Source organism: Alligator sinensis, unplaced genomic scaffold (assembly GCF_000455745.1).
Source record: "Alligator sinensis unplaced genomic scaffold, ASM45574v1 scaffold1542_1, whole genome shotgun sequence".
Classification (NCBI taxonomy): Eukaryota; Metazoa; Chordata; order Crocodylia; family Alligatoridae; genus Alligator; species Alligator sinensis.
Genome location: NW_005842452.1, coordinates 395,443 through 411,465, shown reverse-complemented (window position 1 = coordinate 411,465; position 16,023 = coordinate 395,443). Strand labels below are relative to the sequence as shown.

Genomic DNA, 16,023 nt, shown 5'->3' with positions numbered 1-16,023 from the left:
CTTTCCATGCTCCAGACCTTGTCAAGGAAATGTGCCTGGTACCTACATTTTTAAAGCTGCATTGTCTGACTGGGATAACAAGAGAATCCAGCCCTGGTGGGAAGCACAGAGGTCTAAGCAGAGTTCAAGAGATTGCTCCTCTCCTTCCCCAAGAGACAACCCGTCCTAGAACAGTCCTCATTCCTCCACCACTGACCTGGGGCTGGGCCGGAGAAGGAGCATCAGGGTGCTGCACAAGGATCTGACTCTGCTCTGGGCGGGAGGTCACCATTGTGCTTGCCGATCCCACCACCATGCTGCTTCCATTCAACGAGGAAGAAGCCTGGTGCGTCAGGCTGGCCTTCAGCCTCTGTGAAAGAAGAAAACAGGAGAGTCACCTGGGTTCAATCCCCTGCGTTCTGCACAGGTAATGCTTTTAATCAGCCTTCTCCAGTCACTGGAGGCAGGTGGGCCTGAAGAGGACATGTTCATCACAGTCTAAGGGCTTGATTCAAACCCAGCTGAAAGTTGTTACTATCTGGCTCCTGTGAACTTAGAGGGAAGTTCTCACTCCAGGCTTGTGGTGTCCACACCACAAAATTGCTACAGTGGCTGGTACTAATCAGCTGCTCAGATGGCAGGCTCTGCAGAAAGACCATGGGCTAAACCATGACCACTTCTCTCCAACATGAAATGAGTCAGGTTATGGCTGAGATGTATGGAAGAACTGGGAATGATTTTAAGGGGTTTACAGGCCCCTCTCCAGTGCAGAGACCTTCACATACAGTCACTCTCACACATCCTTAACAGACCACTTAGCTCACCATGGGTTCTAGCCTAACTAGTGTGGAATGCTAGTCAAGGCTGCTATGAGCTCCAAGTCACTCCGGCACTGGACAGCAGTATCCTCAGAATACTGCGGAAGATCTGTCTGCACACAGCTCAACTCTTTCTGCCCTTTCCTGTGTGCTTCTTGCATTCAAGATGATCTACTCTGGTAAGACCAGGGAACGAGGAGACTCCTTCATAAGCCTATAATTAGCAGAGCTTACTGCTGAACACTATTACCAGGCCTCCTAGCCCAACTGGCAGAGCACAGCATCTCCTCTCTTGGCTTTCCCCTCCTTGTGCCCACCTCCACCCCATCTGTTACACTGGAAATGAAATCTAGCACTTTATGATGTGTCCCATATTTAGGATGGAGGTTGGGAATCTTTGTCTCGACAAAGCACCTGCAGTGCTGAACAGCTTGGCAGTGAATAGCAACCTACTATTCCTTTGCATATTCATAACACCTGCTCTCGGTACTCGTACTGACACTCCAATTGTTGCAAAGGATTCTGGGGCGGGGAACAGTCTAAGCTCACTGCTCTAGGCTGGCCTTCTGTTCAAAAGTTTTTGGAATCTCTTAGCAGGGTGATAAGGCGACGGGCACAAAGATTCCACCACAACCATTTTGGGGAGAGTGGAAATGGGTGAAGGATCTGACATCCGCTCCATGGAACAGGTGCAGGTCAAAGCTTTCCTTCTTATGCAACTTACCATTTTAGCCTCTGAGTGCATTGGAAGTCCCGATGGCGAAATGGAGCCGCTGGTGTTGATGGGTGGACCAGGAATACCAGGAATGTTGGGAACCATGGACATCGGCCGAGCCAGCTACATGTGGAGAAGAGAGAACATGTTTTTGGAAGTTGAGTTGCTGCTACCAGAAGAGTCTTCAAGAGGCAGTTCCATACAAATGCCTTGACAAAGCCCTGCCATAAAGTTTGTCAAACACACGGCATGACATAACATATAAGTCACTGCAAGGCAGGCAGTCACATCTCTGCTGGCCACAACAGCTGTTTAAGAAAGCACAGCAAAGCCAACCAGTAGCCTGAGACAGGAAGCGAAGCATTCACTATAGCAAGTAATTTCAAAGGTTCCCTGATACCCCCTCATACCCAGAAAGTCTTGATCTAACAGCATCTAAGTGCTGATGGTTTGTAGAGAGAATATGAGAACTAGGACACTAAGGTTGTATGCCCAGGCCTACACAGACTTGGTGAAACACAGTGGGTAAGTCCTAGCTACTCCATCTAGCAAACAGGTATATTTATCTCTCTCTCCTACAATGGGAGAATGAAGATCTAGTTCACTTTCATGAGATATGCTACAGAAACAGGAACCCGAGTTAGATTTCAAGAATGCCAAGAGCCAGAGATATCCAATTGTTGAACTTATGGCCCATCAGCTGTTCAGGCTTGGAGGTGAGCATGTGGGGAGGCACACAACATGCACTGTTTGCACAGGCAGTAACTGAACCAATCCAAGGACAGACAAGCTGCCCCAAGCATATTTGGTTTGTGAATTTTGTACCATAAAAAAGCAGCCCTCCACATGCAGAAGCAAACCCTGCAGTGCTAGCTGCGAATTGTCATTTAGCAAACTGCCGAAGCCAGGGCAGCTTTCCTGGCCTGCAAAGACCAACATGTTCTCTGCAAGCTCGAACGGTTTCGATTCAGGTCCTCTGTTCCAAATGGACCAGCTAATCAGGAATCCTACCATCCCCAGCCCTGAGCCATCTGTCCAGACAAGGCTTTGTTTTTTCCAGCCTCACTGCCCTCTGGCATGACTGCCATGTGAGGACTACCTTGCCAGCCCCAGCCCCAGCCCCCGCTTCCTCTTCTACTCCAGGCTTCTCTCTCACAGAGGGGTAGATGGATTTTAATTTTGCAAATGATAGCGCCCACGTATGTTTGGCAGGAGAAAAAGCTGTCCCCTCCTTTGCTGTACTGGAAACCACTCTCACCGATATAACAGAAGGCATCTGTACGGGAGGGCCAGGCAGGACGGGCATCGTCTGTCCATTCGCGAGATGCATGACGAGCGGGAGGGAGCCTGTGGGCGACCTGGAGAAACACAAGTTGAGCGCTCATATGTTAATTCAAGTTTATACGGTACAGTCACGACACTGGCTAGAGACCCTGCCTGAGTCCACCAAGATACAGGTCAGTTCTAAGCTGGTTCACATCACATGTGATGTTCACACATGTTAACAAGCCTGGATTAATTTGCACATTTCAGCAGTTAGCATAGGCACAGCTTGGTGCCTCTAACAGTGGTTCTCTACCTTTTCAGACTCAAGGCACCCCTTGGAATATATCCTAGTTTTCACTCAATTTTTGACTATAGAAAAATAGTACAGCAATTCTTATGTTGCAAAGAATGCAAGACACCCATAGCACGTCAGTATGTTTTTAATATTATGAATTCCCATTTGAGATCTGTAGGTTTTTCTTGCCAGCCATGTTTCCTAAATGGGTCGGTGTACAGCACAGTTTGTTTTTGGTTGTAGCTGTGTTGGTCTAAGGACATAGGCAGGGAAGGTTCTTTGGGTAGATGTGATATCTTTTATTAGACCAACTGAGTAGTTGGAAAAAAGTTCCTTACAATCTTTCGGGCGCAATCACCCTTCTTCAGGCATAGGAAGTCTGCTGTTCTGAGACTCCATGGAATGCAAGAAGCTAAGTGTGTGACAGGATGTCAGTGAGAATGTAAATAGGTAGAAATTAGGAAAACAAAAAGGTGGAGCAGGGAAGGCAGAGGGGAAAATGAGGGGGTGGGAAGCCAAAGGTGAGTAAGGGAGACTCTCCAGTAGTAGATTTCCAAGGTAGAAAAGAGGCTGCCTGTGAAAAAGTAAATAGCTAGAAATTAGGAAGACAAAGGGCAGAAAAGGAGGGGAGGAGAGGGGAGGATTTTTTCTCCAACTACTCATTTAGTCTAATAAAAGATATCGCATCTACCCAAAGAACCTTGCCAGCGTAGTTTAGCACAATTCAAGCATACGCAGCCCTGTCTACACCAGACTTGACACATTAGCTAACACAGACAACCATCCCAGGCAACACGGGATGACAACCGTGGTGCCAGCAGGAGATGCATTTAACTCGTCAATGCCAGATGCTGGCCTGGCTTGCCTAAAAGCATAACACACTTAAAGCAGAGAAACAAGATGCCCCTAAGGTGGGTGGGGAAGGAAACAGTGCACACTGGGCTCCCTGCCTGAGGAGCAGAAAACCAACCTGAGCTTCTCTTGTGCCAGGACAAACAGCAGCTCTGCTCCAAAGCACACAGCCAGGCAAACAAAACCCCTGAAGTGTTATTCACCTCCTTCAGGGCAGCAACGAACGTCTCAGAGGGTGCGTCTACACAAGATGCTTACTGCGCATTAGCCTAATAACACTGCGCAGTAGTATGGCAGCCAAAAACCATGCTAATAGGTTACTGAGAAGTGTTATTAGGCTAAAGCACAGCGAGCGTTACAAAATAACCGTGTATTGGCACTACTGTAGTAACTGTACATACTGTGCATTTAGTTAGTACTTCATTACGCAATGAACATGTAGACAAGCCCAGTGGCACCTGAAAAGGCCGTGGGGGGGTAGGCTAGTCCAGTGGTGCTTAATCTTTTGGCCCCGTGGGCCAGAATAGTGGGGTGGAGCCAGTCCACAGGCCAGACTGAGCCCTGTGCACCTTGGGCCCAGCTCTGCCACCTCCCAGCCTTGCAAGCCAGCATTGGTCCCCAGGGGCCTGGCCCAGCCCTGCCTCCCATCCGGCTTTGTCCCTGGAGGCCTGGCACTGCCCTTGCCCCTGGGATGGGGTGCCAGATCCAACAGGCAGGGCCAGGGACTCTCCAGGAATCTGAAAAGTTTGTGGTGGAGGAGCAGTGGCACCACTCTCTTGTTGTCCAATTTCTGGACCTGTGGGGAGCCCCAAGGGCTAAATGACACAGGGCTGCAGGCTGGATCTGGCATGCAGACCAGGGGTTAAGCACCACTGAGCTAGTCCATCATGTCTGGCTGTCATTCTGGTATCCTCTACTGGCACAAGGCAAGCTGGGGTATATGCATGAACCCCGCTGCTGTGGCAAGCTCCTGCCTAGCCAGATCCGGTGATGCAGCCTCCATGTCAGAGGAGTTCTTGCAGGAACGCAACTTTCCTGTCAAACATTTCTAACCAGTGATGGGGGCTGGCCGCTGTGTCTGCAGAAGGCCCGAAACAGAGGCTTGAAGAACGCACACAGCACCGCCCACCTCAAAGGGGTGAACGACAAGAAGCCTGTTTATAAATAAAAAAAGCCAAGAGCTTTTTCCTCTACAGAAGATGGTTCTGCAGAAGAACACAGCTCACACAGCTTCCTCACGTAAGGCCGAATAGGGAACCAAGATGGCATGTCCTCGGTGTCACACCACACCACCATCCAACAGGGAGATCCTGCTGTGATGTCCTCTCTTCTCCCCACAATTCCCCAGGGTCTGGACCAAAGAGATAGGGAAGGAGGCAGAGGAGGAAAGAGCTGCATCTGCCTTACCTGCTCAGGACAGAGGGGAGAGGAAAGGAGCTCTTTGCTCTGTATTAGAGGCCTGGATTTCTCCTATTCCTCCTATGCTCATGACAACACAGCAGGGGGCTAGAATGGAGGCAGAGAGAACAGCTAGGAGAGGAAATGAAGGGCTGAGGCTGAGCCAGGATCTGGGAAATGGGGAGAAAAGAAGCGGCTGCTTCCCCCTCTCTCTAGCTCTAGGGGTGGGGGGGAGATGAGGCTGACTGAGCCAGACTGAGCTGACAGAGCTCTGGAGCCAAAGCCAAGATAAAAGACAAGAAGTGATGGGAAGCGAAGGTCAGCGGGGTGGGGAGCGGGGAGAGGGACCTGGGCCACGTCCAAGTTCGTAACTTGAACGGCAAGGGTGGAATTTTCAAAGCTGCCCAGGGAACGTGAAGGTTCAGCTCTCGTTCACTCCTGATGCAAACAGGCTTTGCAAACCTGTTGGGTGGCTTGGACAAATCGCAGCCTAAGCATTCAGTCACCACCAACCCTCCATGTCTGTCCCACTAACGGCTCCCAACACACATAAAAAATGTAATGAGGCCCCTTCTACAGACTGCACTTGACACTCATGCCCTGGGAGGCAGTCCTCATTCTGTTGTGCTCCTTTAACAGCTGCAATCGGCGCACACAAGGGGAACAGAGCCTATTTCTATCCTGATTTTGATTCTTCGTGCCTCCATACAGGACAATACCCAGGGTCTCTGTTCCAGAATGGAGCAATCCCCCATCCTTTGCCTGACCTACTTTATGGAAAGTACACAATATGCTTTGAACACACAAAGACAAGCCCTTAACCCTTTCTGTGCCTGGAGACAGGATCTCAAACTTTCCATCAGGAAGTCTGGAGAGACGGTGCCAAGGGGTCAAAACAGAACACGCGCCAAAAAAATAATGAACAGACAGCCAAAAAATGGCCTTGCTAATGCAAAGAGTCAGATCCAAAGGCAGCAATTAGAAAAAAAAGCCAGAACCGTGGCATAGAAAAAGCATCCTGACACCAAAGAATAGAGCAAGGGCTAAATATACCACTTTTGTGGGCCCATTGTAATGTATTTCCTGGATCATTCAGACTTCTTCCTTTTATATGTAGGCTTGAAACCATTCCACAATTCACCAGAGTGCTCTAGGGTCTCAAGTCTAGATTGTTATAAGGCAGTGCTGGCCAACATTTTGGCACTGTGGACCAAATGAATGACTTGGGGTGGGTCTGCAGGCTACGACTGGGCCCTGGGGCCCCATGTCACTTCCACATGCCAAGAACAGACCCCGTGCTGCATCCACCTGGTCCCAAGATTGGGCCTCACACCACCCTAAGTGCCCCATCTAGTGGAAGGGCCACAGACCCATGGGGAGCCCTGAGGGCTGGATGACATGGCAGAATGCAGTTGGATCTGGCCCGTGGGCCAGGGGTTGAGCACCCCCGTTATAGAGGAAAAAGGAGCTACTCATGAAGTTGCCTTAATATAAGCAGAAGCAAAACCTGATCTTGAAGGCAGCTAACAAGTCATAGAGGAGGTTCTACTTCAGGAGCAGGCACTGTCTTGGAAGGACCCACATCCCTTCAGGGATGAGACTCTTTCATAACCAAGCTTTATCCAGGGCTCATCCTCTTAACCGGGTTGCATAAAAAACAATTCATGTAAGCACCAGCATCACATGCTGCTTCCATTACAGGCAGCAAAGGCACTGCCACAGAAGAGGTTGGAGGATCTCCTTGCATTGCTCTCACATTTCAAGATCACAGCTAGCTCCTATGTTCTGTAATTCTGCCAAGATTTAAAAGCCCCCAGAGCTCACAGCAAAGCTGTGAACACCATGGAGCCACAGGGCAATCAGTGAGTGCTGCTCAGATACTCTGACCATTGAGCAACCAGTTTAGGCAGCTCAGGACAGAGCAGGCAGCTGGCCTTGTGGCACCAATTTTGGAAGGTCTCTGTCCAAGCCTCGCTTCCTCCCGTCTTACCCCAGCTGTCTGTTGGAAGGCGGAGCCTGGGTGATGACAGAGGTTGGGGAGGGCAAAGTAGGGTGTAGTGGGTCATAGCCCAAGTGGAGCGGCAGCGACCCTGGGCGCACGATAGTCGGAGTAGGTGTTGAGATTATCACCGGCTTGGGAGCAATCTCCTGTACAGAATCAAGAAAAACAAAAGTGAGGACAGGTACTATTTGCAGCCTAATGCTAACCTGCCCTTTTCACCCATCTTTCTCATTGGATTCATTAACCTCTATAACATTTGTGAGGCACAGAAAGGGGCAGAGACATGCCCAAAGTCACAGTGGTATGACAGCTCTGATGGGAAGAGAACCCATAAATTTCAACCTCCGGGCCCCTGAAGCAATCATACAGCCTGAATCCTTCTCTTTGGACTACAGATCCCAACCCCAGTAGGAATTTGTTCAAAGAGGAATTATCCACCTAGAAGTGTTGTCACCCACACTGTTACAGGTGGGTGCTCTGGGCCACTAGAGAAATCCCCAGAGCACAGTGGTCAAGACTGAAAATGGCTTTTACTCTTCTAACAATTCTCTCTCACTCAATGAACCCTCTCAGCTTGATCCCAAGTGCCAGGATACTGGGTGCCACCCATGAAGGCAAAGGACAAAAGCTTTCTTTTTCATTGACTAGGATTGACGTGAAGATTTAAGGACAATGATTATTTAAAAACAAATTGTTTTAAAAGGAAAATCAGTTCTTCCAGGTAAAACGTGAGGGATAACTTCAGAACCCTCAGCTCAAGTCTTGGCAGTTAAGTGAATCAGAGAATCATAGCAAAGTCAGGCTGGAAGGGACCTCAAGGAGGTCATATCTAGTCCAACCTCCTGCTCAAAGTAGGATCAGCCCTATCCATACAAGTCCCTGTCTAACCTAATCCAGAAACTCCACAATCAAACCTGTTGTACAACTACAAAGCGTGTTGCCCAAAGACACAAAAGCACCCTAACCTGCCCCAGGTAAAGCAGGAGGATGAAGGCTGTCTGTGTCCCACAGTTAAAAGAGTTGTTAAAATGCACTAGAGATCCAAGGAAGAGGGCCCTGCTACAGAGGAAGGCATTCCCCCCCACCCCCCATTGTCCACACCAGTCTGACCATAGGAGAGAATTCCCTCCTGATCCCAAACATGGAAGACTGGCCCTGAGCAGAAAGAGCATGTTCCATTTCAGAGCTCATTCACCTGGGGACAGAGGCAGGCAACTGCACTGCACCCCTACCTTCTCTTTGTTTTGTGGCGATTGTGGAGTGGATATAGGGCTGTCTGGAGGAGATGAGTCCACTTCAACTGGCTCTTCTTCCTTTATTTTGATGTCTGGGGTTGAAGGCAGAGACATATCCAGGGGTCCGGCGTTCTACAGGGAAAACATCTGTGCATTAAGATGACCATTTCATACTGCTAGCAAAACATTCAGCTGATTCTTACGGGCAAAAGCACAGCTCCACCCAGTGACTGGTGCGACTGGAGCTTGTGGGAACCCCAGTCAGGGACCAGGTTTCCATCCTGTTAGGGGCCTTTTCAAACACAGAACAAAAAGGAAAACAGTATAGTCCCAGCTGCACGGGATCCATGCTTTGTAGCTCTTCAATTAATTCACGCAGGTTCAATTCTTGGTAAAACAGGGGCAGCAGCTCTAATGTAGAACAGGTAACAAAGCCAAATGCCTGCAAGTCACAGAAGGCACTTTCATTCACAGCGGAGCTGTAAAGCACTATATAAAATCAGGCAGAATTATTTTACTGTCCGATTATCAAAAGCAAACAAAGATTCATGAAAGTTATTAAATATCTACGTGTACCCCATTAAAATAAAACCCAACCATATGCCTGAACCTGGCAATTTGCCACTGTACCAGTGTTCAACAGCACTGTGGGCCTCATTTTAACTAGAGATTAGCAACAGCTAGCAACAACTTGTTAGCTTCTCCCAATTAGGACAACGGGAGGGAATAAGCAGTTTGATGGTCTAACAAGGGTGGACTGCCTGGGTGTGGGAAGGTGGAGGCCTTGCTGTGTATGCTGCAGCTGTCTAAAAGGCAGTGTCTGCTCTATTTGTGGCTCTACAGATGTACACAGCTCTTTAGCACCTTGAACGCAGCTCTTAGGGCTCTGCAGCTCTGATAAAACCAGCAGAAGGAGCTCTTATGTGCAACTGCAGGGGACAGCTGAGCCAATAAACTCAACCAGCTCCTCCCTCCCTTTCAGACGGGAAGAGGAGAAGAGAGGCCGTGTCTGAATGGCACAGAAGCAAATTCACAAATAAGATTAATATTGCGGGACGCTGCATCATTGCAGGAAGGGGAGAAGTGACAACAGTATTGCAATGAGTGTCTAACGCACTTCTTGCTGACGAGAGAGCTCTCCAGGTGAACAGGCTTGCTACAGAGCAGCTCTGTTCTGGCTGGTTTATGCGGCAGCCTTGTCTTCAATAAACAAGGTAATAAATTACCTGCTCCCTTCAGCAGGGATGCTGCACTGGTAGTCACAGAGGAGAAGGAATTAAAGTTCAGGAAAGTTTGAACCACTTAAAATGCCTCCTGGGAAGCCCCTACTGCGCCAATGGTTTTAATTAGTCTGTCGGTGTCAAGACCACCCTTGGAACAGCAGGACAAAACAAAACAGTAGCAACTGGGCTCAACTTTGCCAACTGTTCAAAGCATCTCACAAATGCACTGAGCAGCTCTGGCTAGGTTCACTGAGTGACAAACCATCTGGGCCCAATGATGTGTATGTGTGCAGGGCCGTTCGAGGAGGAATAATTCTTTCCCTGTGCCTGAAAACAGCCCAAGCTCAGAGTTGCTGCATTCTCCTGGCTGATGGCGGAAATATTTTAACTGCAGTCATATTTAAAAAAAAAAAAAAAAAAGTAAACACATCCAGCAGTCTACGAATCCTAGCTATAGCTTATTAGGGAGCACAGCACAGGATATGGGTGGTCCTACATATAAAATGACTGGCTAGACTGTGGGCTGCTCAGCCATTTATATATAAAACCACAAACTAAAAGCTGCCTTCAAATAGTATTAAGGTTCTGGGCTGCAGCTAACAAAAGGCAGGGAATGGAGAGCTAAGCATGAGCTCTGATTGTATGGTTATGCACTTACACAGATCATTTAGCAAGCTTGGAGGCTGGTCTAGAAACCCAAAGCAGTTGTCCATTGTGTGTCTGCTATTACTCAGTCTTTGAAGGGATGGAAAGAATGCCCTTAACTAGCTGCTATATGGACTGTTGTCCTCCACATGGATGCACTCAAGGAGATAGGTGGTGGAACTCTAGACTAGATATTGCTCACTTATGGTGGAGGTCCTTGCTGGAAAAACCCTCAGCCCATCAGGAAGCATCTTTAGCATGCACACTAATTCGATGGAGTACCCATCAAAAGCTCAGTGTGTAGCTTCTTTGATGAGTGGAAAACATTGTTAAAGGAGTTATCATCACACATTCTTGTCTTCACGTTGTGGCTTTGGAGACTAAGGGTCTTGAAGTGATCAAGAGAATTCCTAGGGATTTTTGATTCAAGCTCTAAGCAGTTAACAAGGGGTTTGATACTCCTCTGACAATCTTTGCCAACATGCATCATATCAGATACTTCGACTATTAACTCCTCCCCACCCACAAGCCACAAAAAGTTATGGCAATAACTTAAAAATCTCACCTAACTCAGCATCAGACTGAAAGCCGGCCAGCCAAATTCACACAAGTTAAGAGCTAAGTACCATGTAAGTGAGCATATCAAAACCGAGACAACATTTTGATATCCTACAACATGTGTCTTTTATCAATGCAGCAGAGTCCCCTTCTCCAGCCCCCACAATATGGGAACGTTTGGGATTTTATGGGAATGGTAGCCTTTTGCCTCTTGCCTTTTTCTCATCATCTTCCGTGGCTTTCTTGAATTCATGCTCGAAGGAGCTGGCCAGTTCATTGAAGAGCCCCACCTCCTCACAGTTCTTCAAGAAACGGGTTGGCGTCGGGGTCTGATCTGTTCAGGTTGCAACACACAAAACAGAGTCAAAGACACATTACAGAATTCATTTTAAATATCATCTCGCAGGCCCAGGGGGATTTCCTTATAACATACGTCTGACATTTAGATTCAGCTGTGTTATTCCAGTAAGCTTGGATGCATTTCATCTAGGGATTTTATTTTTTGGTTTGCATTTGCAAAGCAAATGTGATCCAAAAAAAGGTGAAGTATTCTCCTGCCAATTCTGTCTTTTCACCAAACATTGCAAATTAAATGAAAAACTGTAGTGCACCAAGATTACAACAGCTGTTTTGAGAAAAGTATAACTTCAGTGGACCTATAGCCTCTTTTTTTTTTTTTTTAAAAGATGCTTAGAAGCACAACTCTTGGAATGATACTAATTATTGAACTGCTGCTGCGAGGTAGCAGCTGCAACTCTGGGGTGTTCAAATAGCAGCCTGTTAGACTGAGAGTATCCTCAAGCCAGTGGATTTTAGAAATATGACTTTAAGAGAGGAAGTAGCTCATGGTATTGTGACAGTTTAAAGGAATTTCCCTGCCACTGACTTCCTGCATAATCTCAGACAAGTCGTATATCCTCTCTGTACTTCATTCCCTCCTCTAGATAGGAATTCTTGAGCAATAACTAGCGGGAATGATATTTCTCCATGATCCTTGGACAGAAAACATATAGAAGTGCTAATAATGGTCACCTCCAGGACACAAGTGGCCAGTTTGCTACAATAGATCATATTTCCCCAAGTACCACACCCCCCCAAATAAGACATGCACCTTGTTTTTGAAAAATCACAATAAAGGAAAAAAAGATCTTTCCTTGGGGAATGGGTGAGAAAGTGTCCATAGTCAGTAGTAGGGAGCTCAGCATGCAACACTGCTTTCTCAACAGAGGCAGAAACTGCTATTACTGTATTTCCTTGCTGTAACGCATACTCAAAATTTCCAGAAGCTCAATATATTTCCAGAAGCTTAATTTTGTCAACAAAAAGTATGTTGTTAGAAAACATGGTACTTGACCAATGTTCATGGAGATTGTGGTTTGATTCATACCCGAAGTGCAATCTCCCTACTGTCCGAAAGCGCACATCTAGCCAGTCATTTTTGCTTGTGACATTAGTCAGTATTTGCCTGGATCCTATGACCAATATATATCCTAGACTGAAGCCACCAGGCAGAAATATTAATAGACTTTAAGGACAGAATGGATCACTGCGGTCGTTTAGTTTGACTTCCTGGCTAAAGAGTCCTTTATTACCAAATCCCTGTTATCCATGTTGGTACTGTCAAACTGTGATCAAGTAATCCTGTCACTTTCTCTATGAGGGGACTGAACTCCATAAGCCTCTTGCTGCAAGGCAGGCATTCATCGTTCTCGTGGCTCTTCTCTGAACTTCCTCCTTCAATTGTGAGCAGCAGAAAGGGGGATGCTATACCAAATATAGGCCTAACAGGACCTCCTTATCCCTACTCGTCATTCTCCTGTTCACACAATCCAATGACTGCATAAGCCCTTTCGGCCGTGGTGTTGTATTGGGAGCTCACATTCAGTTTGTTATGCAACACAAAGCATCTTTGCCGATGGAAGTTTAAAGGTTGGCTCTCTTCAGCTTAATGGCAGGGTTTCTACACGAGGCATAACTTTGATTGCCTTGTATCAGCAATTCAGCACAAGGGAACAACACTGGTTTTCTACCCATGCAGGCAAGAAAGAGAGATGTTACAAGTGGACATTGCTCAGAGTGACAGAAGACTGTTTGCATAGGTTTAGCAGATGAGACCTCAGATCTATCACATGAAAACTAGAAGCTACCTCTGCATCTTTTAGGCATGGGGTGGGAAAGAAAGTCCCCAGCTCCACTGTCACAGAATCTGATCCCATTTCTAATCTAGGGTTTGCAACATTTGTCACTTCCAGCCAGGATTTTGTCCCATCTGATTCACTACTGCCCCAGCAACAGGGCTTCCACTGCTTTCCTGGGAAGACTACTCCCTCACTGAGGCATCTTCTACGAGGAAATACTTTCTGCCATTACAGCAGCATCCTCCTGCACTTTGTACGCTCAGCGGTGGTTAATCTGAAACCTTTAAGTCAACCGAGGCAGAAATGCCGAATTTACTCCAGAGACTAACCTCTTCCGAGGGTGTCCACCCCTCTCTTCCAGGAACTCCCCTCTGCCCAGTGAAAAGTGGGGCTGGACTCTCATGATGGGCTCTTAAGAATAATAAAAAAAAAAGACCTCCTTCTTCCTTCTGGTTTTCAGTACAACAGCCGTTCCACTCAAAGGCCGAGACAAACCTTGCCCCCTTTTAACAGACCAAAATGCTGGAGGATTGACAAGGCGAGAGAATATCTGTAACTGGCAAGGATCTGCTGCCAGACAACAATATACATTTTTCTCCAATCTTATAAAGACAGCTTTGACTGCTCACCTTCGCGGCAACTCATTTGAGCTTCACAAATATGCCGGAGGCAGTAGCCAATGCATGAGATGGAGTTTTAATTTATTAACTGCCAGCCTAAAAGCTCAAGAAAACTGACACCTGGGCTGAGGAGAGGAAGCTGGGCTTGTCAGCTTTTGTTCATCGCTCTCAAAGTGCATGAAGAAATGTGAAAGACCTTTTGTCTGTAAATCTTCCAGAGTCTTAATAAAAAGGGTGAGAGGTTTTTTTTTTAAGTCCCACAAAACCTGATACTACCATAAAAAAAATTAAAAGAAAAAAAAAAAAAAGGTAGGAACTTGGAAGCCTCTGGCTTTCCTTTCCTCCTGATTAAATGCAGATCACAAGAGCTTTTTATGGGAGGCAGAGACATTTTTCAGTACATCTGGTCCCTGGTATCAATCTTACAGTCAGGCTGTATTAAATGTGCCCCATTCGCAGAGCTGACCTGGATGGAGCTGCACATACCTGCGATGATGACTGAATCGGTTCGGGCAGGACCAAATTTCAATGTCATCTCATGCTTGTGTTTATGAACCGCCAGGTGGTCCTCGTTCGTAAACCTCTGAAATGAAACAATTTAGGGGGAGAAAAAAAAAGTGAATAAATGCATTTATGTTTTATGGTACATCCTGCAGTAGGGATGGGGGCGGGAAGGGAGTGTGTGTTGGGGGAGAGAAAGTCGCCCCGAGAGAAGCCGCTATGTAGTGTTAAGCAAAACTAGAGCAGGACAGATTGTTTGAGAAGTGGTGTGTGAACACACTGCTGTAAATGAAAAAGCCATTAGGTTGGCTTCTGGTGGAGAGGGGGAAATATTTTTAATAATCAAATTTAAAAACAGGCAAACAAAAATGGTGGGGGCCACACAGAGACTACAACTGAACTAGGAGATACAAATTAATCTTGCTGCAGTGCTCGGTGAAATGTGCCGCTTTATTACTGGCTAATGGAGAGATAAATTATTCACTATTAGGGGGGGATCAGTTAACTTCTTGGATCGCGTGGAATGAAACTGGCACCCGCAAGGCAATTCAGGCCCAGGCTTTATGGAGCGGGACGGAGCTGGGCTGCTGGAGATCACTGCCCAATGGCTCTCTGGAACGGCATGGAGGCGCCCGGGAGCGCAGTTGCGCGAATGCTGCTCCCGCAGAACCGGGAGGAGGCATTTCACGCGCCGTAAAGATGCCATCTAAATTCCACCTGCAGCGTAATTACAGAATAAAAATGCATGCAAGGGCTTCTGGGTGCTGCTGCCCGATGAGATGCGGGCAGGGTTGGGATGACAGCAGGCTCATTTCGAACAGAGCAAGAGGGATTTCCCCCCACCCTCTCATTCTGGCAGGCTCGTTTTGGTTTTGAGTTGCCATATCACATTTCCCACCACTTTTAAACGAAGAGGGTAGAGGCAGTGGGTATACAGGGAGGAAAAGGTTAAGCTAAATAAAAATAATAACCAGAGGATGGATTGTGCCTCTCCTAATAGACTGCGACAAACTGCGAGGTTTGGAGTATTTCATGGAGCCCTACTGCAGGATTTTTATGCATCCAGTAGCTGTGCAGCCTGGCTCTGACATTTTCTTGCTTCTAGAAAGAGCTGCTGCAGCAGAGAATTCTCCTTTTTTCTTTCTGTTATATATATATATATATATATATATATAAAACCCTCCCCCTTTTCTTGTGAACCAGCCAATACATGAAACTGGAGCTTGGTCTCACCAAAGCTCATTTGGATCCAGATTCTTTTACAAGCAAACATGTGTCTCTCAAAAGCTGGATACTGATGCTCTAGCAATCAGGAAGTTTGCAGCTATCGGGGAGAGCAGTCAGAGATCAACATCTACATAAAACAAGAAGCATCCATGTTCATATAATTATGGAAAGCATATCTTGAACAAACTGCTTGCGGATAGTAAAAAAGTGTGCGTGCGGTGGCTCGTGGCTAGAAAGCATTTGTTCATGAAGTAAGTTGCTTCCTCTGAAAATCCATGACATTAAACCAGTGATTCTCAACCAGGATGCCATAGCACCCAGGGGTGTCACCCTCTTTAAGGGTGCCAAGCAATATTAGCGATTAAGTGCATAACGAGCGGCACAAGATTCACAAAGATGAACCCAGGAGATTTCAAGTCGAAAATTAAATCCACAATGTCAAACTATTCCGCCTTGTTGCCGTCTCAGTTCTTTGCAACACAAGAACTGTTCTAGGATTTTTCTGCAGTCAAAAAACACGTGCAAGCTAAGAGCTGACACTTTCCGGGGGG

The 16,023-nt window shown here is 47.0% G+C and overlaps 1 protein-coding gene across 5 annotated transcripts in view; it reads right to left on the bottom strand.

The window, feature by feature from the left end:
* The window catches only part of ATF7 (activating transcription factor 7), an 82,946-nt gene that overhangs the window by 17,208 nt on the left and 49,715 nt on the right, over positions 1-16,023 (bottom strand). For 4 of the 5 annotated variants that reach the window (XR_003095694.1, XR_003095695.1, XM_025212260.1 and 1 more), the window contains 7 exons: positions 14,231-14,327; positions 11,202-11,320; positions 8,558-8,692; positions 7,314-7,471; positions 2,771-2,870; positions 1,522-1,635; positions 197-349 (listed from right to left, as the gene is read on the bottom strand). Coding sequence is in view for 3 of the 5 variants with exons in the window: in XM_025212260.1 (XP_025068045.1) it covers positions 197-349; positions 1,522-1,635; positions 2,771-2,870; positions 7,314-7,471; positions 8,558-8,692; positions 11,202-11,320; positions 14,231-14,327 (876 nt within the window). In the remaining 2 variants the exon portion in view is untranslated. Of the gene's footprint in view, positions 1-196; positions 350-1,521; positions 1,636-2,770; positions 2,871-7,313; positions 7,472-8,557; positions 8,693-11,201; positions 11,321-13,453; positions 13,647-14,230; positions 14,328-16,023 lie in introns of all 5 variants that reach the window. The other variant, XM_025212261.1, reaches the window with a different exon arrangement.